Source organism: Rhinatrema bivittatum, chromosome 6, assembly GCF_901001135.1.
Source record: "Rhinatrema bivittatum chromosome 6, aRhiBiv1.1, whole genome shotgun sequence".
NCBI lineage: Eukaryota > Metazoa > Chordata > Amphibia > Gymnophiona > Rhinatrematidae > Rhinatrema > Rhinatrema bivittatum.
This window is the reverse complement of record NC_042620.1, coordinates 123,196,506-123,221,586: the sequence shown is the minus strand read 5'-3', so window position 1 is coordinate 123,221,586 and position 25,081 is coordinate 123,196,506. Positions and strand designations below refer to the sequence as shown.

The 25,081-nt window shown below is 43.8% G+C and overlaps 2 protein-coding genes across 2 annotated transcripts in view; one reads left to right on the top strand and one right to left on the bottom strand.

Moving 5' to 3' along the window:
- The window catches only part of PLEKHA3 (pleckstrin homology domain containing A3), an 88,991-nt gene extending 70,978 nt beyond the window's left edge, over positions 1 to 18,013 (bottom strand). The window contains 1 exon segment of the mRNA XM_029605896.1: positions 17,701 to 18,013. Within this exon segment, the coding sequence (XP_029461756.1) occupies positions 17,701 to 17,740 (40 nt within the window). The 5' untranslated portion in view covers positions 17,741 to 18,013.
- Positions 17,993 to 25,081, top strand: part of FKBP7 (FKBP prolyl isomerase 7) — a 44,529-nt gene continuing 37,440 nt past the window's right edge. Inside the window, exons 1-2 of the mRNA XM_029605897.1 lie at positions 17,993 to 18,158; positions 19,116 to 19,291. Coding sequence (XP_029461757.1) covers positions 18,075 to 18,158; positions 19,116 to 19,291 — 260 coding nt within the window. The 5' untranslated portion in view covers positions 17,993 to 18,074. The remainder of the gene's footprint in view (positions 18,159 to 19,115; positions 19,292 to 25,081) is intronic.

The following is a 25,081-nucleotide window of genomic DNA, read 5'->3' as shown; positions in this document are numbered from 1 at the left end:
TGCCAAATATATTAATCTATAGGCTATAAATCCTAACATTAAAAGAAGCTTAACTCACGAGTCTTGCAACTGACTAAACAGTAGACTTAAAAGGAAAAAAATAAAAAATTAGCTAGCTACACTATTTACTGACAAAGTTATGTTTCAGTCATAGTGGCTCTTATCTACCAAACAAAATCTGTCAGGCCACGTAGCTAGACAAAAAATTAATTAATGCACCAGCCTTACTCATCCCTAACATTAGCAAAGAGGTGGGCAAACTATGACCCATGAGTCACATCCAAACTGTGGCAGCTTCCAATCAAGTCCATAGTGGCAATTTGGATGCTGACCAGAGGCAACTGGCTATGGCATTATTGGATGGAAGTGCAATGGCTGCTTCTCCCAGCTACTCTGAGGGTCGGGTCGGACTGGCAGCACAGGGCACTACCCAATGTGGCCTTCAAGTCAAATGGTTTGCCCACTCCTAGACTAGCATTCCACCAGTGTTTCCTGGTACATATGACAATATCAGAAATCACCAGTTTTGATATTCGGTTTACAGATTTTGTACCACACTTGGGGGGGGATTTATTTTAAGCATGTAATAAATGTACTGATTACCTTGTAGGTTCAAATACATCTATTGTGCAGTCAGACAAGGCAAGGAGAAGGGAATAGAAGAAAGACTCCCACTATTTAGTTAGAGCCATCTACAGGGCCTTGTACAAGATTTCACATTGTCTAAAAAAGATACAAACTGTGTTTAAAGAAGGAGTTTGTTTCACTCAGCTACACAACATATGTATACTGTAAACATGAAAAAAGTAAAAGTAATAAAAAAAAACAAAAAACAAAAACAAAGCCTTGATGCATAAGTCTTCATATCCTTTGACTTTCTACTTGATGGAAGCCTCTCTGAAGAAATAACAGCCAAGACTCATTTAGAATAAGTGTCTACCAACTTTTGCACAGCAAGATGATGCAGTTTTTGCACATTCTTCTTGGCAGAAGAGCACAAGCTCCTTCAAAGTTGGCTAAAAATATAGTCTGTGGACTGCAGTCTTCATGTCTTGACAAATTTTCTAAAGAGTCCAGGTCAGGGCTTTGACTGCAGCACTCAAAGATAATCTACTTTCTCCTTGCTGAGCCCCCACCATCATTGTTTTTGTTTTGGGCCTAGGATATGTGCATCTTCTCCCCTGTACCAGGTTTTCCTCCACATCCGGCTGTACTTTGCACTCTTTCCCTCAATCTGCACAAGACTCTGGCCCCACAGCTGCAAAGCATACCCACTACACCATGCTCTACCGTGTGGATAGTGTTAGCAGGGTGATATGATGAAAATTGGCCTTACTTTTTAAATTTCCTCTCCTTGAGTACTACTACATCAGTCCAGACTAAAGGTTATCTCTATTAGCAGATGGAGACAGAGGACGTTCTCTTTTTCAGTGGTGCTGCACTGGCAACAGTCCATGTTCTTATATCAAACCAATGGAAAATACCAACTGCCGCTAAAACACAACTAACTTTAGAAACAAAACGGGCATCACAAATAGAAGGGACAGAGGAAACTCTCTCCCATTTGTTCTGCTTAGAAAGCAAGCTGCTCTTCAGGGACTGCATCCCACCTGTCTCTGTACAGCACTGCACACACCAAGTAGTACCACAGGAAAGAACACAGAAACTGAAGCCTCGGGTGCACCTCAAAGGCAAAAATCAGCATTTTGTGCCATGGATAACAGTGCAGGCCTGGACTGGTGTAGCAAGTCTCAAGGAAAGAAAATTGAACAGATAAGACCAAATTTCACCTTCCTTATGATCATGCTACACCATTCCAGACTAGAACACACTGAAACCCATTTCATCATAGGCGGGAAGACAGGGCTGCTCAGAGGCAGCCTCACCCTAGGCTTGCACATCTAATCTGCAGCATCTATAAGAGAATGCAATGACCAAGTGGTTGCCTTACAAATGTCCTCTGGAGCAGGTGCTAGTCTCTGCTCCAGAGGTCACCAGAGCCCTTGTAGGATAAGCATGAAGCACCTTCTGAACCTGTTGACCTTTTGACAAAGGCTGAAGGAATCATTTGTTTAATTTACAAGGACAAAGGATTCTGAAGCTGCCTCACCCCTCACTACCAAAATGATAAGGGGAATGGAACAGCTCCACTATGAGGAAAGACTAAAGAGGTTAGGACTTTTCAGCTTGGAGAAGAGACGACTGAGGGGGGATATGATAGAGATGTTTAAAATCATGAGAGGTCTAGAACGGGTAGATGTGAATCGGTTATTTACTCCTTCGGATAGTAGAAAGACTAGGGGGCACTCCATGAAGTTAGCATGGGGCACATTTAAAACTAATCTGAGAAAGTTCTTTTTTACTCAACGTACAATTAAACTCTGGAATTTGTTGCCAGAGGATGTGGTTAGTGCAGTTAGTATAGCTGTGTTTAAAAAAGGATTGGATAAGTTCTTGGAGGAGAAGTCCATTACCTGCTATTAAGTTCCCTTAGAGAATAGCCACTGCCATTAGCAATGGTAACATGGAATAGACTTAGTTTCTGGGTACTTGCCAGGTTCTTATGGCCTGGATTGGCCACTGTTGGAAACAGGATGCTGGGCTTGATGGACCCTTGGTCTGACCCAGTATGGCATTTTCTTATGAGGCCAGCTGGATAAAGGTCCATCAGTTATCTAAAAGGGATTAGCTATCTTTTCGATACCTGAGGAAGCTTAAAAAGGAGAGATTACCCTTCCCATCACATTATGGGACACTGGAAGAGATATTGCCTGTTTAAAAGGTAAAAACGAACTTGGATAAGGAGGTTGGCCTTGTTAAAAAAGTGACAAACTCTGTGGAAAGACTAGGAGGAATCACTGCCAATTAGGGTCTGGCACTCTGGGCACAGGCCACTAGGAAGCCAACTTGAGGAATATCCTTCAAGGATGTTTAATCTAACATCTTGAAAGGGAGAAGAAAAAAGGTCTAAGAGCCAGGTCCAGATTCCACTGGGGCACTGGAGTCCCAAGGGAAGGGCAAATATGCTTAATACCGAATTTGATGTCTGTTTCATGAAAGAGCTCCAGCCTGGACCCCCAGGTAATTAAGAGCTCAGCCCTTGTCCTAAACCCTTTTGCAGGAAGATCAGGATGGATGGGATGCTCATACACTAAGGTGAGATGGCCAGAGATCTGAAAGAAGCCTCAAGCCTAACGAGACTCCAGTAGAAAGAGTCACTGCTGAAGAATATTTAGGGACCTTCAGTTTCAGTTTTTTATTTTTATTTTGACTGGCAATTTAAATGCTATAAACAAAAACACAAAAAAAAAAAAAAAAAAAAAAAGTCAGTGGAAAAAAGATTTTGCTATATCAGGAGAAAACAAATCAAATCAGTGGAAACATGCTTCCATTGCTTTTTTTGTTCTAACATTGAAATTCCAAGGCAAAATAAAATAAAAATAGATAACAAAGGTCCATAAGAATATTTCTCTCTAAACACTTCCTCAAGGGCTAGGCTAATAAGAGAAAAGCAAAGCCAGTTTTAGACATAATAGACTGCAAGCGATTGCCGAATTCTTTTTTCTCTCCCTTTCTGGGAGCTAGATTATCTGCCACCCTTGGGAATGCGTGATTTGGCATCAGATTTGATTGGGAGGATCCCCATAATCTATTTTGTTCAGGAAAGCTTCCAGTCTGAGCTCGCACACTCTGGGCACCAAATGTCAGTTTAAACATGTGCTTCCCTGGAATGTGAACAGTTAAAAAAAACAAAACAAAAAAACAAACACGCAGTTAATTCTGCTCTGCCCACCAAAACAACCTGCTTTCCCATTCACATATACAACCACAATCAGGCAGGCCAGTAGCCTTGCTTTCTGGACTGTTTACAGACCACATGCTTCTTTTTTGGACTGGATTCCTTAAACTATGCGAGGGGTGACAGAACATACTCCAGCGTACCAGGCTTACTCTGACATGCCCACAATCTGGGAAGAGTCAGATCCATTCCTTTAATAGATCATTGTATCTGCCACGTAAGTGAGGCCATCCCCGGCTGATTGAAAGAGGGAGATGCACCCCACAATACTTAGCAGGACAGAGCCACCCGAAACCAAAGGGGAGCCCTAGTTCCTGGGAACTGGATTTGGAGACACCATCACAAAACCAAGGAGTTGGTAATATTTCATGGAGTTTCCCAGGACATAGAAGTAAGACTCCCACTTGAGAGAACTGTTTACTGACGCTTCTGGGACAGGAGGCCTCTGTCTACTCTGGTATCAAGACATCCTGTGCAGCTCACCACTCAGCCCAAAACACTAGAGGCCCTTGGATAAGGCACTCCTTAGCCTTCAAAGGCCAAAGTATTCAGCAAAATTAGGCTGAGATAAAGCTTTCCACCTTTGACGCGAAAAGACTGCTACAGAGGCAAATCCGAAGTCGAAACCAGAAATGCTTCCCTCAAATATAAAACAAAGTGCCAAAGAGAATCTCTAGAGATCTTCCCCAATGGGAATTTGACCGAAGCCTCTAGTCCAGGGAAGAAGCTCCTCGTGCCTCACCACCAGACTAACGGAACAAGGGTTTCAATACCGAAGTGGGATAACCTAAGACATCCGACAACTCCCTTCTGAGGGGGTGCTAGAGGCTGCCAGCCTTTATTTCAAAACCCCAAATAGGCCTAGCAAGCTAAACCATGAGCCTCAAGTGGTAATGAAAAAGCACAGATATCAAACTTAAATCAGACCAGCCTTCATCATCTACTCTTGGAGGCTGACATGCAGGGAAACACCATTAAGACATTGGAACAAAGGAGAAGAAACCTGCAAGGACCACCCATGCCATACTATGACCGAAACCACTAGTCTGATGAGGCAAGGCATCGCAAGGCCACTGTATCCAGCTTCCAATCAAAATTGCTTTTGGGAGGGGGAGACCTGCTGATGCTCCATGGACTAGAAGAGTACCGACAATTGTCTTTATTCCCTTATGACTGGGCCAATAGATCTCTGGACGGAGCACCACCTCTCTAGGCTGACTCTTCCGACATCACCAAGGCCACTGTAGCTTCAAACTCGGCAGAGAATATCCTCTGGGAATCTGTAAAATCAGTGGGACTCAGCCCTCCCAGACTTGTCCAAATAGTAATCCTCAAACTTTGAATTTGCTGTACTGTTTTGTGGTCCACAGCCAATACCATGGCATCAACTCTAAGGACATGTGGGAACCAACCCTTCTTTCCAGAATAACCTGAGGATGGACAAGCCATGTCAGAGTCAAACTCACCTTATTCCTGATTTTCCAAAGGACTATTTTCCAGCATGATCAGCTCCCCTGCTGGTCACAAGGGACTTCAGTAGAAGCGGACCAGAAAGCCAGGAATCGGAGGGAGGAGTAAGTGATTTTTTTTTAAATACTTGGAGAGTGGGCACTTTCCCATGAGCACACCAGGAACACGAGAGTAAAGGAGGGTCTCCATACATGGCTTAAAACTACAGGCCTGACAATTAACAATGGTCACCTTGGTCAATCAATAATCATGTGTCCAAATCAACTTGCTTCAAAAACTGATTAACTCTACATGATGTATTCAACAATACTTTTGATGTATTTTATTTGAAAAAAGTTGTTCATAAAAAAAAAAAAATTGATAAGAATTTTTTTTATGGAAAGGGTTGTGGTTTCATATTCTATATAAATCAATTGATAATACAGGCCTACATTGGAGAAATTACTTACCTGATAATTTCATTTTCCTTAGTGTAGACAGATGGACTCAGGACCAATGGGTATAGTGTACTCCTGATAGCAGTTGGAGACTGAGTCAGATTTCAATCTGACATCAGTACTACATATACCCATGCAGGAAGCTCTGCTCTTCAGTATTCTCCTCAAAAGCAATTGTGGATATATGTGTGTTTGGATAACTTGATTAACTTTGAACCGGTTGATGTAATTTTCAGCTGGAGACCGCCACTGCACTCAACCAATAAACGCCGACACCCGGCAACTATGGGTGTCTTAACTAGGGGTTTCGTCTGGCTTACCTGTGCTTGTCTTGCTCTCGGGGATTGACACCTGAGGTTTCCGTATTTCGGGACAGCCGTGGGCGGGATGCTGAGTCCATCTGTCTACACTAAGGAAAAACGAAATTATCAGGTAAGTAATTTCTCCATTTCCTAGCGTGTAGCAGTTGGACTCAGGACCAATGGGATGTACAAAAGCTACTCCTGTTGCCCAGGTGGGAGGCTGCCTGTGGCCCACTTAGTACTGCCCTTGCGAATGCTGTGTCCTCCCGGGCCTGAACATCCAGGCAGTAGAAGCTCGAAAGTGTGAATGGGGACCAGGTCGCCACCCAACACATCTCGGCAGGTGACAGCATCTTTGTTTTCTGCCCAGGACACTGCCTGAGCCCTTGTAGAATGGGCCTTGACATGTAGAGGTGGAGGTTTCCCTGCCTCCACATAAGCTGCCTTGATTACTTCTTTGATCCAGCGGGCTATGGTTGCCCACGAGGCCACTTCCCCTTGTTTCTTCCCGCTGTGAAGGATGAATAGTTGGTCCGTCTTTCGTACGGATTCAGATCTTTCCAGGTATCGGACTAGGAGTCTACCAACGTTAACATAGCGAAGAAGGAGAGAGTCTTCAGAGTCCTTATGCTCACCTGGAGATAGTAGCGAGATGGTTTGGTTTAGGTGGAAATGTGAAACCACCTTTGGAAGGAAGGAGGGGACAGTGTGTAGCTGTATGGATCCCAGTGTGAATCTGAGGAACGGTTCCCAACAGGATAGTGCTTGACGTTCGGAGATGCGACAGGCTAAATATATTGCCACTAGGAATGCAGTCTTCAAGGTCAGGAGCCGTAGGGACAGACCGCAGTTAGATCTGAAGGAAGCTCCTGCTAGGAAGCCTAGTACTAGATTGAAATTCCATAGGGGTACCGGCCACTTTAGTGGTGGTCGGATTTGTTTGACCCCTCTCAGGAAGCGGGAGATGTCTGGATGGGAAGATAGACTGATGCCGTCCACTTTGGCTCTGAAGCAGGCCAGTGCTGCCACCTGTTGATAGAGTTGAGAGACAACCCCTTCTTTAAGCAGTCCTGCAGAAATTCCAGATCATGGGGATTTTGACTGTCCGTGGAAGGATGTCACGGTCTTCACACCATGCTTCGAATATTCTCCATATTTGTATGTAGATTAGAGATGTTGAAAACTTGTGTGCTTAGAGCAAGTTTCAATCACTGCCCCAGAGTATCCTCTCTTCTTCAGGCAAGTCTTCTCAATGGCCAGACCATACGAGAGAATAAAGTTGGGTCTTCGTGGAGGATCGGTCCTTGCTGGAGCAGGTCCCTGGGTGGAGGTAGACACAGGGGGTTCCCTGCCAGAAGTCTTCGCGTGTCTGCGTACCACGACCTTCTTGGCCAGTCCGGGGCCACTAGAAGTACTAGCCCTTTGTGATGTTGTATCTTGTGGATGATTCCGCCTAGTAGTGGCCATGGGGGAAAGGCGTACAGCAGGTCCTCCTGTGGCCAGGTCTGGAGGAGGGCGTCGATCCCTTGGGAATGTGGTTCTTGTCTGCGGCTGAAGAAGTTAGGAACTTGGGCGTTGGACCGGGTTGCCAGAAGATCCATGGCTGGTGTTCCCCAGCGGTTTACTATCAACTGGAAGGCTGTGGTCGACAGCATCCATTCCCCTGGGTCTAGACTTTCTCTGCTGAGGTAATGTGCAGTGACGTTGTCTTTTCCCGCAATGTGGCCATTGCGGGCTGAGATCCCTTGCGGGTTTGCTTCCTCCCACGCCATTAGGGGATCTATTTCCAGGGACACTTGCTGGCTTCTGGTTCCTCCCTGGCGGTTGATGTAGGCAACTGTTGTGGCGCTGTCTGACAGATTTACCCCAGAGTCTGTGACTGAATCTAGGCAGGCTAGTCTGACTGCCCGGGCTTCTAGTCGGTTGATGTTCCATCCAGACTCTTCCTTGTCCCATTGCCCCTGGGCAGTCAGTTCCTGGAAATGGGCTCCCCACCCTCGAAGGTTCACATCTGTGGTGAGCAAGACCCAAGTCGGTGGGGATAGCCTTACTCCCTTGCTCAGATGGTCTTCTTGTAGCCACCATTGGAGCTGGGTCCGTGCCTCTGCCGATAGCTGGGGGCGAACAGCGTAGTCCTGGGACATCGGGTTCCAGCGTGACAGTAGGGAACGTTGAAGTGGTCGCATGGAATGACTTCTAGGGTCAATGTCATGAGGCAGAGGACTTGGAGATAAGTCCCATACCTTGGGCCGTGCACAGTTCAACAGTTTTTGCAACTGGTCCATCAATTTCCTTCTCCTTGTAAGGGGAAGAACGACCTTGTCTTGTTTGATGTCGAACCGGACTCCCAGGTATTCTAGTGATTGGGAGGGCTGCAGGCAACTCTTGGCTGTGTTGAAGACCCACCCGAGAGTCTGCAGTAGATTCTTGACTCTGATGGTCGCCTGGTGACTTTCCTCTGGCGATTTTGCCCTGATCAGCCAATCGTCCAAATACGGGTGTACGAGGATTCCTTCTTTCCTCAGTGTCGCTGCCAGTACAATCATGATTTTGGTGAACGTCCGAGGGGCCGTGGACGGTCTGAAGGGCAGTGCCCTGAACTGGTAATGATGATCCAGGATCACGAAGTGTAGAAAGCACTGGTGGTCATAATGGACCAGGATGTGGAGATAGGCTTCTGACAGATCCAGAGAGGTCAGAAATTCTCCTGGCTGTACTGCCCTTATGACACAGCGCAAGGTTTCCATGCGGAAGTGTGCTACCCTCAGGTAGCGGTTGACGGACTTGAGGTCCAGGATGGGCCAGAACGTTCCCTCTTTCTTGGGGTCAATAAAATAGATGGAATAGTGCCAGTGCTATAGCCTTTAGGGTGAGCAATTTTGTCAGTGTAGTTTCCACTGCCATCCTCTTGGAGAGGGAGTGGCAAGGGGATTTCACAAATTTGTCTGGAGGGATGCTGTGGAAGTCCAGGTAGTATCCCTCTCGAATGATGGTTAGGACCCACTTGTCCGACGTTATCTCGACCCATCTTTGGTAGAATAAGGCAAGCCTGCACCCTATGGCTTCTTCCTGTGGACGGGTCTGTTGATTCTCATTGTGGGGTGCAGCTGGGGCCTGGACCTGAGCCAGCTCCCCTCTTGTGTCTGTTCCGAAAGGACTGGCCCCTGCCTGCAGGGCGAGGTGCTTGGTATGTGTTTTTTGTATGGCCTAAAATGCTGCGATCTTCTGCCCTTGGGTGTTTGGGGAGAGGGGCATTGGCTTCTTTTGTTCCTGTCCTCCGGTAGCCAAGGTACTGGGATTCGCCCCATTTGTCGGCTAACTTCTCCAGTTTGCTGCCAAACAGGAGGGCTCCTTTGAAGGGCATTCTCGTGAGTTTCGTCTTGGAAGTCACGTCGGCTGACCAACTTCAGAGCCAGAGTTGCCTTCTGGCTCCCACTATGGCTGAGGTACGCACCAGGTCAGAGGTTGCATCTGTGAGGAAAGATATCGTCGGTTCTAATGTTTCGACTGACGTGGTTGCATCCCTGGAAAGTGACAAGCAGGCACATGTCACCACGGCGCAGTAGGCAGCAATCTGCAGGGACATAGCTGCGACATCAAATGACTGTTTAAGGATGGATTCCTGATGTCAAGACCTAGGCCTTGCTGACCAGGCTTATAAGGGAACCTAGAAGTCACAATTCAGGCTTTGCTCAACCAGACCCCGAAGGGAACCCTGGGAGCTATGAACCAGGCCTGCTCCACTAGGGAGACAATCACAAACTGTTGCCCTAGGACCCGAGATCCTGTTCCATCAAAAGAGTAGTAAGCAACTGTTGCCCTGGGAGCAAGCTTCACCAGGGACTGGGTCCAAAGGCTGGAGCCCTAGGATTCACAAAAGTCTTACTGCACCAGACCAGCATATCCATCTGCTATGGACAGAGAAATAGTGACTACTGCTGGTACAGTACCAGCCTATGTACCAGGTGATGTCACTGAAAGTGTATCCTGCCTCCATTTGCTAGTAGGTGGAGATAACCAACTAATTTGGACTGGTGTAGGAAATTGTTTTATGCCACACATACTGCTTTAGCATCATGACTAAAAAATTTCCACTTCTGTCTCATTAAAGCACTAAACCTTCTTAGACAAGCATGCATTGTCCCCCAAATGTTTCTTTATAAAAAAAACAAAAACAAAAAAACACAAACTATGCAGCACACCATATAGCTGTTTGCCATCAATGGCTTCTGTCATGCCACCTCCCCTCTCCTCATGCAAGCCATGTTTATTGAGTAATCTTGAAATTGTTGAAATGTCAACATCCTGCCCATTCTCAGCCAGATACCTCTGCAGTTCTTTTAAAGTCATCTTAGGCCTCAGTGACCTTCCACAGCAGTTTTCTTAATTCATGGCTACCAATTTAGGAGGAAAGGCCTAATCACTACATCATGATACTGCTAGATCTGTCCGCAGCATTTGACACAGTAAACCATGACATACTATTGAAAAGACTGGAAGAAATTGGATTACAAAACAATTAAATGGTTCACATCCTACCTTAACGATAGATCTAATCAGGTACAGATAAAAAACTCAATATCAGAAAATCACACCAAAGACGGGAGTCCCCCAGGGTTCAGCACTCTCAGCAACTCTAACATTTACAAGCTCCCCCTCTGCCACCTACTGGCTGGGCTAGGGATCATACACTACATATTTTTATTTATTTATAGTTTTTATATACTGACATTTGTTTAGTAACCTCACATCGGTTCACAGATAACAGAAACATTGCAGCTGTGCTAACTAGAACAAACATATGCAACAGTGCTTTACAAAACACATTTACAATAATCAATAAACTTTACAATAAACTTATTAATGAAAATATGCAACAAAAATATGCTTTACAACAAACATATATGCTGATGACATTCAATTAATTCTACCAGTTGAAGAATCAATTGAAAAAACACTAAACTTTGCAATGTTATACCTAGACATAATTAAACAACTATTAAACCAAATGGAACTAGTAATCAACATTGAAAAAACAGAATTTATACATCTTGAACGAAAAAACATCGAAAGAATTCAAAATCCCATTAGACTTAAAAATGACAAATCAGTAGAGTTAACTGATAAAGCTAGAAACCTAGGAGTAATTATAGACACGGAACTGAGCCTTAAGCAACACATATCAATAAAAGCAAGAGAAGGCTTCGCCAAACTAATGGTCCTTAGAAGACTAAAACCCTTATTAAATCAGGAACACTTTTGTACAGTACTACAAGCATTAATATTTGCCAGCATGGACTACTGTAACACACTTTTCCTAGGATTACCATACACCACTATCAGACCACTGCAAATACTACAGAAATCGGCTGCCAGAATACTTACTGGTAAAGGCAGAAGAGATCATATCACCCAAACACTTGCAGATTTACACTGGCTCCCAACAGAACAGAGTTCAATTTAAAACACTATGCACAGTTCATAAGCTAATAAATGATGAAAATTCTGATTGGCTAAACACCACATTATGATTACATGTCCCTCAAAGAAATCTCAGATCGGCCAATAAAGCTCTGCTAACCATACCCTCAGTCAAAACAGCAAAGTTGACCCAAGTTAGAGAGAGAGCACTAACTTTGGCAGGACCATTATTATGGAACACATTACCACTGGAATTAAGATAATGAAGGAATTAAAACTTCAAAAAAAGGCTTAAAAACATGACTCTTCAAAAAAGCATTTCACAGTGAAGTAGCGGAACAACAACACATACACAAAGCAGGAAGTCACCAAGAAAAAGCAAAATTGCTTATTTTTTTATTATTTTCTCACAATTAAGTATTAAATTATAAAGACAGTTAATCATAAATGGTAACCACACCCATTCCCATTTAGAGTATATTATTGAACTATGTAACCGTATAATAATGGCACCCTATGGATAATTGAGAAACCACATATTTGTGCCTAACTGTAAACTGTTGTGATGGTGCACTACTAAATGACGGTATAGAAAAGGTTTAAATAAATAAATAAATAAATCGCGGCAGTGTCTAACTGTTACCAACTTTATAATTATGGACCAGTGACTCAAGGGATATTCAAATACATTTAAATTTTCTTACAGCTTTTCTCCAAGCTATACCTTTACATAATGTTATCCTGGAGTTTGGCACATTTTGATCTTTGCTTCAGGTTGACTTCCTGCTTCAGGTTGACTTTCCTTTGAAATTCCCATGAAAATTAAAAACTGAAAACAATGCTATAACAAAAACTGACGGAAAAAAAAAATCTTTCCATTGATTTTTCTCCTGTGTGTTATGACAAATTCATTTTTACACTGAATTTTAACATTGAAATTCCCAAGGAAAAAAACAAACAAAAAAAAAACAAAAACCTGAAAATGAAGGTCACGCTACATACAATAAGTTGGTTTAAGTTTTCATCCAGGAGTATTTAAAGCATCTCAACTACTCTGACTGGACATAGATCAGCTCTATTTAACTTATGGGCCTTGCTATGGCAATTTTTTGAACAGGAGCTACTTTGGATTTGCTATGACAAAGTGTATATCTTAAGTAATATTAGTAGGAAATTTTTTCTTTTTCTGCAGATACTAAAATCTGTAGAGTAGACACTCCAGAGGAAACACACAGAAATGAGGCATGATCTTATAAAACCTGAGGAGTGATCAGGTGGTTTGTAACTAAGACAATACCAAACCTACCCAAAAAGGGTGGAGCCATGATTTTGTGGTTCAAAAATCCAAAGCAGCAGCATATGATGGAAGGCGATACTGTTATGCACCAAATAAAGAAATCCTGGTGTGATAACATCTGGTGATCTCAAGGTTTTAGAACAATGCAACAAGGCAGTGGCCAAACAAAAGCTATAGTGCACAGAGATAGGCAAAACCAGCAAGATGAGAGGGGGGGGTGAAAAACAATGCCTTTGCACAAGTCATTGGCGAGACCTCAGCAGGAGAACTGAATACAAGCCTGGGGACTGCATCTCCAAAAATAGGGTAGATGTGATCTAGAGCAGCAATTCTCAACCGGTGTGTCTGACACATCAGTGTGTCGCCATGCACTGGCAGGTGTATCGCATGCTATTCGCAGCTGGCGGGCCCAAAGATCGAACTCGCTGCCGGCCTCCACCAGAGACCAGGCTTCTGTGTGTGTGTGGTGTGTATGAGAGACAGGGAAGGTGCGCGCGAGAGAGAGATGGAGCAGGTTTTTGGCTAGCTGTTGCTGAGAGAGAGAGAGGGGGGAATGTGTGTGATTGAGCCTATTTGCAAGTGAGATAGAGAGAACATTGTGTGATTGAGAGAGACTGCCAGAGTGTTGACATGTGTATGTGTGAGAAAGACTGATCAGGGAGATGACTGGTATGTGTGTGTGTGTGAGTGCGTGCGAGAGAGACTGGTTGGGGAGATGACTGGTGTGTGAGAGACAGAAACTGGTACTGAGGGTTTGACTGGTGTATGTGTGAATGTGTGAGTGAGTGAGAGAAGAGACTGGTTGTGGTCCCTAAGGAAGAGGACTGTGAGGACAGCTTCAGCAGCTACTGCTGCTTCTGTGTGGCCTGCAAGGGAAAGGAGTAGGAGAACTGCTGAAGAGTGTAAGTAAAGGTGGCTTTTTAAGTTCATTTTTCTTGACTGACTGACATTTTAATTATTGGGTATTATGTGATGTGTCTGCTGTTTTGAAATATTTTATTGCTGTTTGAAGAATTTTTAATAATTTTTAAGAGTTTAATTGCTAGATGATGTTCTGTTCATCAGCTGTTCTGAAACATTTTTTCATATAGTTTTACAATTATTTCTGTGTGGGAATCTATAACAGCTTGGCTTTTTCTATTTTCCTAATGGGAGGTGTATTGGTGTTTAGGGCATGGTTTAATATTTGTAGTGTTGTCTTTTTACAGGTAGGGTTATTCCATTTGAGTGCATGCAATAATGGAGGTGTAACTGTGCGGATTAGTTTGTGTGCATTATTGCAGATCCTGGGACTTTGTTAGGCGTTACATTTCTGTTTCCATTTCTCTAGGTTTGCTCTGCATGCAGAGTGGCTTTTTTGGGGTTTTCATTCCAGTTTGTCTCCATATTTGTCATCTTTCTGTATTTGGTTAAGGTCAATCTTGTGTGTATGACAGAGGTGAGATATTTTAACCTGCATGTAGGCACAAAATACCTCATTTTATTTGTTTTCTCTCAATTGGACATGCATTGGTGGTGAACTGCTGTCTTTTTATAAGTAGGGCTATTGCGCCTGGTAGTAGAGGGAGTTTGCGTTGCTGTTATTGAGATAACACCAGAATATCTTTTTTGTATGGTGAGTTGTACAGGGAATGTTCTAGTTCTGCTTTATACCCATTACTGAGGGTTGGGGGTGGGATGGGGTTAGCTTTGTGACTGTCATGTTCAGTCTCTCTTGCATGTGAGGATCTATCAGGTGTGACCCGACAGAAAAAAGGTTGAGAACCACTGGTCTAGAGAAGGACTCCAAAAATAATGCCCCCAAAAAAAAACACAAAAAAACCCCCCCCCAATAAAATGAAGACAAACATATAGACTAAGACAGATGGAAGGGGGTTATATGATCAGAAGAAGAAAAATATTTAAAAACAGTAAGCAATCAAAATGATTCTCTCTTTATAATGTATTGCTCTTTTTCCTAATTTTTATTTATTGTGTAACTGCCATTTCTTTACTTTAAGAGCATAAGAAATTGCCATGCTGAGTCAAAGGGTCCATCAAGCCCAGCATCCTATTTCCAGAGGCCAAACCAGGCCACAAGAACCTGGCAAGTACCCAAACATTAAGAAGATCCCATGCTACTGATGCCAGTAATAGCAGAGGCCATTCCTTAAGTCAACTTGAATAATAGTAGTTAATGGACTTCTCCTCCAAGAACTTACCCAAACCTTTTTTAAACCCAGCTACACTAACTGCATTAACCACATCCTCTGGCAACGAATTCCACAGCTTAATTGCGCATTGAGTGAAAAAGAATTTTCTCCATTTAGTCTTAAATGTGCTACTTACTAACTTCATGGAGTGCCCCCTAGTCCTATTATCCAAAAGTGTAAATAACCAATTCACATCTACTCATTCAAGATCTCTATCATATCCCAGCCTTTCTCTACCCCCAAGCCTTCACCCCTCTTTATCTAAACCATATGCTCTCTATTTCTTTAAGTCCAACAGAAGCTGCAACATCATAATCTCATTAGAGCTTGGCCCCGGTGGCAGGTACTCCTCACTAGGGATGTGAATCGTTTTAGGACGATTAAAATTATCGTCCGATAATTTTAATATCGTCTTAAACCGTTATGGAACACAATACAATACAGATTCTAACGATTTATCGTTATAAATCGTTAGAATCGTGAGCCGGCACACTAAAACCCCCTAAAACCCACCCCCGACCCTTTAAATTAAATCCCCCACCCTCCCGAACCCCCCCCCCAATAACTTAAATAACCTGCGGGTCCAGCGGCGGTCCGGAACGGCAGCGGTCCGGAACGGGCTCCTGCTCCTCAATCTTGTCGTCTTCAGCCGGCGCCATTTTCCAAAATGGCGCCGAAAAATGGCGGCGGCCATAGACGAAAAAGATTGGACGGCAGGAGGTCCTTCCGGACCCCCGCTGGACTTTTGGCAAGTCTCGTGGGGGTCAGGAGGCCCCCCACAAGCTGGCCAAAAGTTCCTGGAGGTCCAGCGGGGGTCAGGGAGCGATTTCCCGCCGCGAATCGTTTTCGTACGGAAAATGGCGCCGGCAGGAGATCGACTGCAGGAGGTCGTTCAGCGAGGGTTCCGGCGCCTCGCTGAACGACCTCCTGCAGTCGATCTCCTGCCGGCGCCATTTTCCGTACGGAAAATGGCGCCGGCCATACGCGTATGGCCGGCGCCATTTTCCGTACGAAAACGATTCGCGGCGGGAAATCGCTCCCTGACCCCCGCTGGACCTCCAGGAACTTTTGGCCAGCTTGTGGGGGGCCTCCTGACCCCCACGAGACTTGCCAAAAGTCCAGCGGGGGTCCGGAAGGACCTCCTGCCGTCCAATCTTTTTCGTCTATGGCCGCCGCCATTTTTCGGCGCCATTTTGGAAAATGGCGCCGGCTGAAGACGACAAGATTGAGGAGCAGGAGCCCGTTCCGGACCGCTGCCGTTCCGGACCGCCGCTGGACCCGCAGGTTATTTAAGTTATTTGGGTGGGGGATTTAATTTAAAGGGTCGGGTGTGGGTTTTAGGGGGTTTTAATGTGCCGGTTTTTCGATTTTTCACGATTTTTCACGATATTTTACCCCCCCAAACGGCAACAATACGATTCCCTCCCCCTCCTAGCCGAAATCGATCGTTAAGACGATCGAGGACACGATTCACATCCCTACTCCTCACACCAGCCTGGTGAGGGTACAAGCATAAACTTTTCATCTTTCAATCAGGCACTAAGAGCCACATTTTAATCACCAAAGCACTTAACTTTTTCTGCTCTGAATATGAAAGATACATCCAGGCATCTTAACGGTATAAATAATATACAAGCTGTTAACATTTTTCAGTTGTAAGGAAATTCGATAAACACACGGGCTGATACAGTAAAGTCCGTGGGAGAGCGGGCAAACGCCCATTCGCCTGTGCGCGTGATTCAGTATGCAAATTAGGCCCGGCAGTAAATAAAAGGTGGCACTAGGGACACTAGCGCGTCCCTAGCGCCTCCTTTTGGACCAGAGCGGCAGCTGTCAGTGGGTTTGACAGCGACGGTTCTCGAGCCCGCTGACAGGCACAGGTTCAGAAACCGGACGCCAGCAAAATTGAGCATCCGGTTTTCGACTCGTGAGCCAACTTCATTTTTTTTTTTACCTTTTGGTAACTTTCGGGACCTCCGACTTAATATCGCCACTTTCCCGGCGCCCGAAGAAATTAGCACCTACCTTTGGGTAGGCGCTAATTTCTGAAAGTAAAATGTGCAGCTTGGCTGCACATTTTCCTTTCTGAATCGCACGGGAATACCTAATAGGGCCATCAACATGCATTTGCATGTTGGGGGTGCTATTAGGTTCGAGGGGGGGTTTGGACACGCGTTTTTGACCCCTTACTGAATAAGGGGTAACACTAGCGCATCGAAAACGCGCGTCCAATCGAGGGTTAACAGCGCGCTCCATCGGACTGTACTGTATCAGCCCGTATGTTAGTAAAGGGCTTTGGCCCTTTTTATAATCATAAAAAAATGAATTTACTTGAATGCTTTACCAAGTATCTATGGCTACAATTTTTCAGTAAAGTATTCCATAAAGAGCTGAAAAACTTCTCATTTAGACAGGCCTTTCAAATTGATTCCTAATTTCCCTCCACTTTTAACTCAACTTTGAGGCTTATTATACAGTTTATTGAATTCGAGTTTGTCATGTTTTTAATATTATGTTTGAATGTATGGATACCAAGTAGACTAGATGGGCCTTGCGGTTTTTATCTGCCGTTATCTTCTGTCCCTAACGTTGGCTCGTCTGTTCTTGGTTTCGGGAGCAGAGGCCGCTCTACAAGCGACCGGTTATCTTCGAAACATATTAGCAGCAAGCGGCAGATACCCGAAGCCTCGGTAATCCCGAGTGTATCTGGAGAGAGAGCAGAGGATGGGGCCATGGGAATGAACGGTTACAAGGCGGAGGGAGTGGCCGGTGGCCAGAGTACCTGCGATATAATTGGTCCATTTGTAGAGAACGCCTTCCATCGCTCAGCTCATTCAGCGGCGCTCTGCATCTCCCCGGCAGAGTTCGGCCGCGGGCACTGACTTCATCCGGCCTCAAGCCCTACAAACCGGTGGCCTGCGCTGGTTCCCGATGCTCCTCCGCCACCGCTGGGCAGCAGCTGCTCATTGTCTCAGCCGCCTCCCCCGTAACCTTTCCGTGACCCTACCGTAACCGCTCACTTCCTAAACGTAAGCCGAGAAAGGGAGGAACTTCTGGGTCACACCGCTGGCGTCCTTACGTTGCTTGCCGTAGATTGATAGGCTGTGTACCAATCAAAGTACACATATAATATTTTCTGGTCCGCCCTTTCAACGAATGACAGAGGTCGGCAGGGACGGGTTGTGTTATGACGTCATTGCCGCAGTGACATCATTTTCTGGACGGAGACTTCGGTTTAATGTTGGTGTTTGCATTTACATCGTAGTGTATTGTAGTTCTATTAGACTTAAGAGGGTACCACAATGCACTGGTGGAGGGGGGAAGGAGACAGGAAACCGTATAAAAATTCTTTTAGATTGTGGATTTGATGGCACATAGTAAAATATTAAGTGATGGTATTATAATTGGGTTTTGAATAAATGTTTTATTTAAATTGTGTAAAAGGGATGTTTCGTACTATTAAAATGTTACTTTTTATCTTAACCTCTTTTTTGCTGTGATCAAAGCTATGAACTATCTCAGCTGTACAGCATGGGGGGGGGGGAGGAGTTAACGTCCTGCTGCCCGATTCCGTTAAAGGACACGATGATGTTATGATTTAGGTCAAAGCAAAACAATTACTTTTCCTGTTTAAAAGTAGTTACTGAATTGTAGGGGAAGAAAGAGCTGTAAAGAAGGGAGGTTAAAAAGACACTAATGAGAGATGACAAGATAGAAAAATGTATTTTTATTTTTATTTATTTTTTATATTTCTTTTACTGAAACTCATGGTGCATCATTTTCATTATAGTCAGACTCTTCAAGTGTTTGTGCTTCATTCATATAGCCATCTGATGCCTGTATAGGATTCTGAAGCACAACAATAGGAATGTATATGGTCTGTGTCAGGAAAGCAAATTGGGCAGAGAAATCATTCTCTGTCTAGGAGGAAAGAGGTTGACCAATCAGTAGCTGCATTACATTGTTTGTTCTAGTGAACAATAAAGTTAGTTGATTCCCTCTTCCTGTAAAAAAAAAAAAAAAGCATTCCTTCAGAAAAAGTATGTGTTGCCCTGCCTCCTACAGCCTGTTTAAGAGTGCCACGTGTTCAAGTGGAAGAACGGCAGAGCAGAGTTTTGGAATATATACATAAGTGCATCAGGGAGGAAAAGTTTAGCAAACATGTTTTTCTCCACCAAAGTAATTTTCTTCTTGCAGATTTTTAACCTCCTTACAAATCATATCTATGGAGAAAAGACTGAAGATGCCAAAGAAGAAGTCAAAATAGAACATTTGCATCTTCCAAATGAATGCAATCCAAAAAGCAAAAAAGGAGATCTTCTAAATGCCCATTATGATGGCTACCTAGCAAATGGCTCCAAATTTTACTGCAGGTAGGTGACTGCCATGTTGTTTTTCATGTTTACCTATCGCAGATAAAACTAAATCTAAGCATTGAGCTGGATCGCTTCAAATAGAAATACCGGTTGATTCACGTTCTGAAAAGTGGCACGTGATCATTACAACCTTTTTAAATTATTATGTCCAAATGCACTGTGGTATCTAGTCTATTTTTTTACATTTCAGATCAGCATTGTCTCAAAATGCATATTTCAAAAAGCCAGCGCTATGGTAGTCTTCCTCTAGAAGGTGGATCACTTAGCAGTTCTACTTTAGACCAGCATTATACAAGTAAAAAATAACTAAAATAATTATATTTTATGATTTGTGCTTTAGTTAGTAGCCATTGACATATGCATCTTCAGATATGTTCTTAATTTTGCATTGATGCCTGTACCTGTATTCAGGGTTCTATCGGAATCTGAACTGTAATTATTTGTAAAATAATGTCTGGATTAGCTCAAGATAGTGAAAATGTAAATAATGCAATAGGATTAATTAAAAAAAATAGTTAAATTCACAATTTAACATTTAATAAGTTTTAATGTTTATAAGCACAGCATCTTATGTTCAGCATATGATAACAGATGCATGATAATGTGCCAGTTTACTTTAAAAATCACATATAGTAACAACCCCTTAAGCTCATTCTGCACACACCACAGAAGATGGAATTTAAGAGTAATCTGTTTTCCATATCATGACTTTTTGTAGTAACTTCCACCATCATGCAGACCATGGGATCAGTCCTCCATGCTGTAACCCAACACAGATCATTTTATCGCCAATTTCTTTCCCATTCTTTTTTTCTGAAGACAAAGCTACACCATTAAACTGGGCAGGAAAGATCAGAGGCCTATGAGCCAAGGCAGTTAGTTTCCCCTCCATGTACTGGCACCTCTTTTAATTTGAGTGACCTCTGTATTCCTCATAAGGTTTAGCCATATTGGGGCCGATGCAAAACAATGCGCTTAACCGAGCACACTGTTTAACCCGCTGTCAGACGTGCGTTTTGGATGCACATCCACAGCCCCTTACACTATAAGGGGATTAGCGCATCCACAACGCGCGTCCAACACACTGCAAAACTAATAATGTTCATCAATGCAAATGCATGTCGATGAGGCTATTAGTCACCCCACATGCAAAAAAAAATTGTACATCCAATCCGTACATTTTTACACTCAGAAATTAACCCCTGCCCAGAGCCGGCGTTAATTTCTGAGCACCCCAAACAGTTGTACAGAAAAGCAGAAAATACTACTTTTCTGTACATCCTCCGACTTAAGCCAGTGGCTAGGTTAGGGAAATTCCCACTGCCAAGGAGGCACTAGGGGGCACGCAATCGACCCTAGCGCCTCCTTGGCAGCGTGACCCCTAATTTAAATATTGCATGGCACCCCCAGGAGAGGTGCCTAGGTGCATATTAGGAAAGCGGGTGTTGAACACTTAGCACCCACTTTCGACACATTTTTTTTGCATCGGCCCCATCATCTGCAAATACATATCATGAGCAAGAACCTTCTAGTGTTCTGGGACCAGGGTGCTAAGAGCTAATGCATTCAAGCAAAAACTGCAGAAGTGGAGTAGGAATGCTGGGAGGGCAGGGAACACAAACATCACACTTCCCAATCAGCAAACACAAAATACATTTCAGCAGAAAGCAATATATAAAAAACATTGCATTTTAAAAAATCAATGAACTGAGAGAGGAAATTCTGAAAAGGAAAAATCACGCATGTTGAGATGCTTCATGCAGTCAGTTGTTTTCCTCTCGGTGGCTTTCACATTCAGACTTTCAAACAGCATTCTAAAACTACCTTGCAAAGAGACATCAAAACCTTCAGAAAACATTTAAAAACATGGTTATTCAAACAGGCGTACAACAAAGAGAAAGGAGATTAGAACACGGAGAATAAGAAAAGCGATCACAGAACACTCAAGCATGCTACCGCAATCTACACGGATATATATATTCTATTTTTTATTTTAAACATGTTTGCTCTTGATTTTAGAATTTTAAAATCTGTTATAATACAGAATGGACATGATATATTATGATATAACACTTCCAATTATGAGTAATTGTAAACGAGCTATGTTACTGTAAAGTCTTGGCACCTAATTAATGATAGATTTATTATAGTTTCCAATATTATTATTTGTGCCTTATTGTAAACCGTTATGATGGTACCTAACTTAATGACGGTATAGAAAAGTTTTTAAATAAATAGCTACCGTCAAATACCACTATATATGCAGTGATGAAAAAAATAACCTTTCTGACCATTTCTGTGAGGACAAGCAGGGTGGTAGTCCTCACACATGAGTGACATTATTAGATGGAACCCATCACAGAAAACTTATGTCATAGTTTCTAGAACTTTGACTTGCCACACTGGCCAAGCCCAGCATGCCCTATACCACGCATCCATACAGGGTCCCTCTTCAATCTCTATTTTTCCGCAGAGCTGCAGCATCACGGTTTGTGAGCTCTTTTTGGCCTATGTGGAACACTTTTTTCTTCTTTCACTGTTTTTGTGGATTTGTTTGCCTGCATTTGATGCTGGGTCCCTCTTGATCTATTCTCGTAGCATTCCTAGACAGGGTTTTCATAATTTATTGGTAAGTTTCCTTTAGCAGTTGATTCCCCCGCGGTGGCAGTGTTTTGGTGCCCACTGGCCATCGACACCCTCCGCCATCAATTTTAAGAACATAAGAAATTGCCATGCTGGGTCAGACCAAGGGTCCATCAAGCCCAGCATCCTGTTTCCAACAGAGGCCAAACCAGGCCTTAAGAACCTGGCAATTACCCAAGCACTAAGAAGATCCCATGCTACTGATGCAATTAATAGCAGTGGCTATTCCCTAAGTAAACTTGATTAATAGCAGTTAATGGACTTCTCCTCCAAGAATTTATCCAAACCTTTTTGAACCCAGCTACACTAACTGCACTAACCACATCCTCTGGCAACAAATTCCAGAGCTTTCTTTTGCGTTGAGTGAAAAATAATTTTCTCTGATTAGTCTTAAATGTGGTACTCGCTAACTTCATGGAATGCCCCCTAGTTCTTCTATTATTCGAAAGTAAATAACCGATTCACATCTACTGTTCAAGACCTCTCATGATCTTAAAGACCTCTATCATATCCCCCCTCAGCCCTAACCTCTTCAGCCTTTCCTCATAGGGGAGCTGTTCCATCCCCTTTATCATTTTGGTTGCCCTTCTCTAGCAACTATATCTTTTTTGAGATTCGGCGACCAGAATTGTACACAGTATTCAAGGTGCGGTCTTACCATGGAGCGATACAGAGGCATTATGACATCTTCCATTTTATTAACCATTCCCTTCCAAATAATTCCTAACATTCTGTTTGCTTTTTTGACTTCTGCAGCACACTGAGCCAACGATTTTAAAGTATTATCCACTATGATGCCTAGATCTTTTTCCTGGGTGTATTTTTCCCTATATGCAACACTTTGCACTTGTCCACATTAAATTTCATCTGCCATTTGGATGCCCAATCTTCCAGTCTCACAAGGTCCTCCTGCAATTTATCACAATCCACTTGTGATGGAACTACTCTGAATAATTTTGTATTGTCCGCAAATTTGATAATCTCACTCGTATTCCTTTTCAGATCATTTATATATATATATTGAAAAGCATCAGTCCAAGTACAGATCCCTGAGGCCCTCCACTGTTTAACCTTTTCCACTGAGAAAATTGACCATTTAATCCTACTCTCTATTTCCTGTCTTTTAACCAGTTTGTAATCCACGAAAGGACATCGCCTCCTATCCCATGACTTTTTAGTTTTCTTAGAAGCCTCTCATGAGGGACTTTGTTAAACGCCTTCTGAAAATCCAAATATGCTACATCTACTGGTTCACCTTTATCCACATGTTTATTAACCTCTTCAAAAAAATGAAGCAGATTTGTTAGGCAAGACTTCCCTTGGGTAAATCTATGTTGACTGTGTTTCATTAAACCATGTCTTTCTATATGCCCTACGATTTTGATCTTTAGTATAGTTGCCACTATTTTTCCCAGCACTGAAGTCAGGCTCACTGGTCTATAGTTACCCGGTTCGCCCCTGGAGCCCTTTTTAAATATTGGGGTTACATTGGCCACCCTCCTAATTTTGATTTTGCTTCCCTTTTATTTCGTCTAGTCATGGCCGCATCTGGTTTCCTGGACAATGCCCTCGGTGCCCTAGGACCATGTCCATCATAGATCCCCATAAGGTATATGGCCTCTGCCTGATGGAATTGCATGACATCCGGGGTTCCTGCAAATGCTCACAGATGACCCTGAAGGGGACATTGTCTTTGGCTCAACAAGATGGAACAATGTTTCGGGTTGGAACAGACCAAGCCATCGGCATTGAAGGTCCTCAGAGCAGAATCGATGGACACCGAGCCATCAACATTGGTGGGTCTGTCAGTTCCGTCGGTGCCATTGGTGGATAGGGGCGCTGGAGACCGACCATTGTTGGTCTTCTCCAGGTTGAGGATGTCTGGTTCCTCATCATCAGCCTTGGCACCGGGGAAGGACCATGTTGATTATTGGGGGAGGCTGAAGAAGCATTGACATCGGTCCCTGTCGATGCACAGTTCCGGGCACAGGGATGTACCAGCTCATGCTGTGATGCCCCCAAAGCGACCCCACAATGAGGAGTGCCAGTCCTCCATCGGTGCTGGGGGTCCACGACAGACTCCACCAGTGCTAATGCCAGTCACTGATCCGCCTCATGAGTCCAAAGAGGATCTGGCCACCCCTCCTTCCTCCCAGTTGGTGTTGGCATCAGCAATGTTCGAGGAGGAGCTTGAGCAAACTGGCGGTTGAGCAGGTGATGTAGGGCATCGGTGCTGTGGCACCGATTGCACTGAAGCCAGTATCATCTGTTCTAGAACCACTGTTGGAGAAGCTCAGTGTTACAGACCCATCTGGCGTCTGTTCATGTGCTGGCGTCTGTGCCCACCGGGAACTGCAGCCTCCCCCTACTAATTCAGCGGTTGTTGTCGGTTCCTCAGAAGAGGAAGCTCTGCCCAAGCTGGCTGAGGCCTATAGCCTGCTGGACAAAGGCCAATTGCCTAGGGCACCATCCCCTGTTGCTTATAGTGAGGATGAGGATCCCTATGACCCCTGGGGGGGGGATGACACCACAGAGTTCTCCTCCAATGGCTCTAAAGGTCTCCTCTCAGACCCCTGTCCGCTAGAAGATTGAAGGAAGTCTCCACCTGAGGACTTAACCTTTGCAGGTTTTGTGAGAGAGATGGCGGAAACCATTCAATTTCAGTTATTGACAGAGGAGGATGGCAGGCACAAAATGCTTGAGATCTTCCAGTTCGTGGAGACTTCTAAGGAGATTGTGGTGGTCCCATTATACAATGTCTTAAGGAATTGCTACTGAAGATAGGGGAACATCCCCTCAGTGCCTCCCATGAACAAGAAGTCTGACGGGGTTTACGTTGTCCATAAGGTTGCTGGATTCGATAAGCGACAGTTGCCCCACCAGTCAGTGGTGGTTGACTCCGCTCTCAAGAGAGCCAAGCATTCTCAGACCCATACCTCGGCATCCCCGGGGAAGGGTCACAGCAATGGATGCTCTTGGGAGAAAGGTGTTTCAGGGAACCATGCTTATTGCCCACATAGCTTCGTCAAATATAAATGATAACAAATGGGCAATCTACAGGTATTATTCTATCATGAATAAATATACAAACATATACCTGTGTCTATTATAAACACAAATTTTATTAATTTTTTATAACTTAGT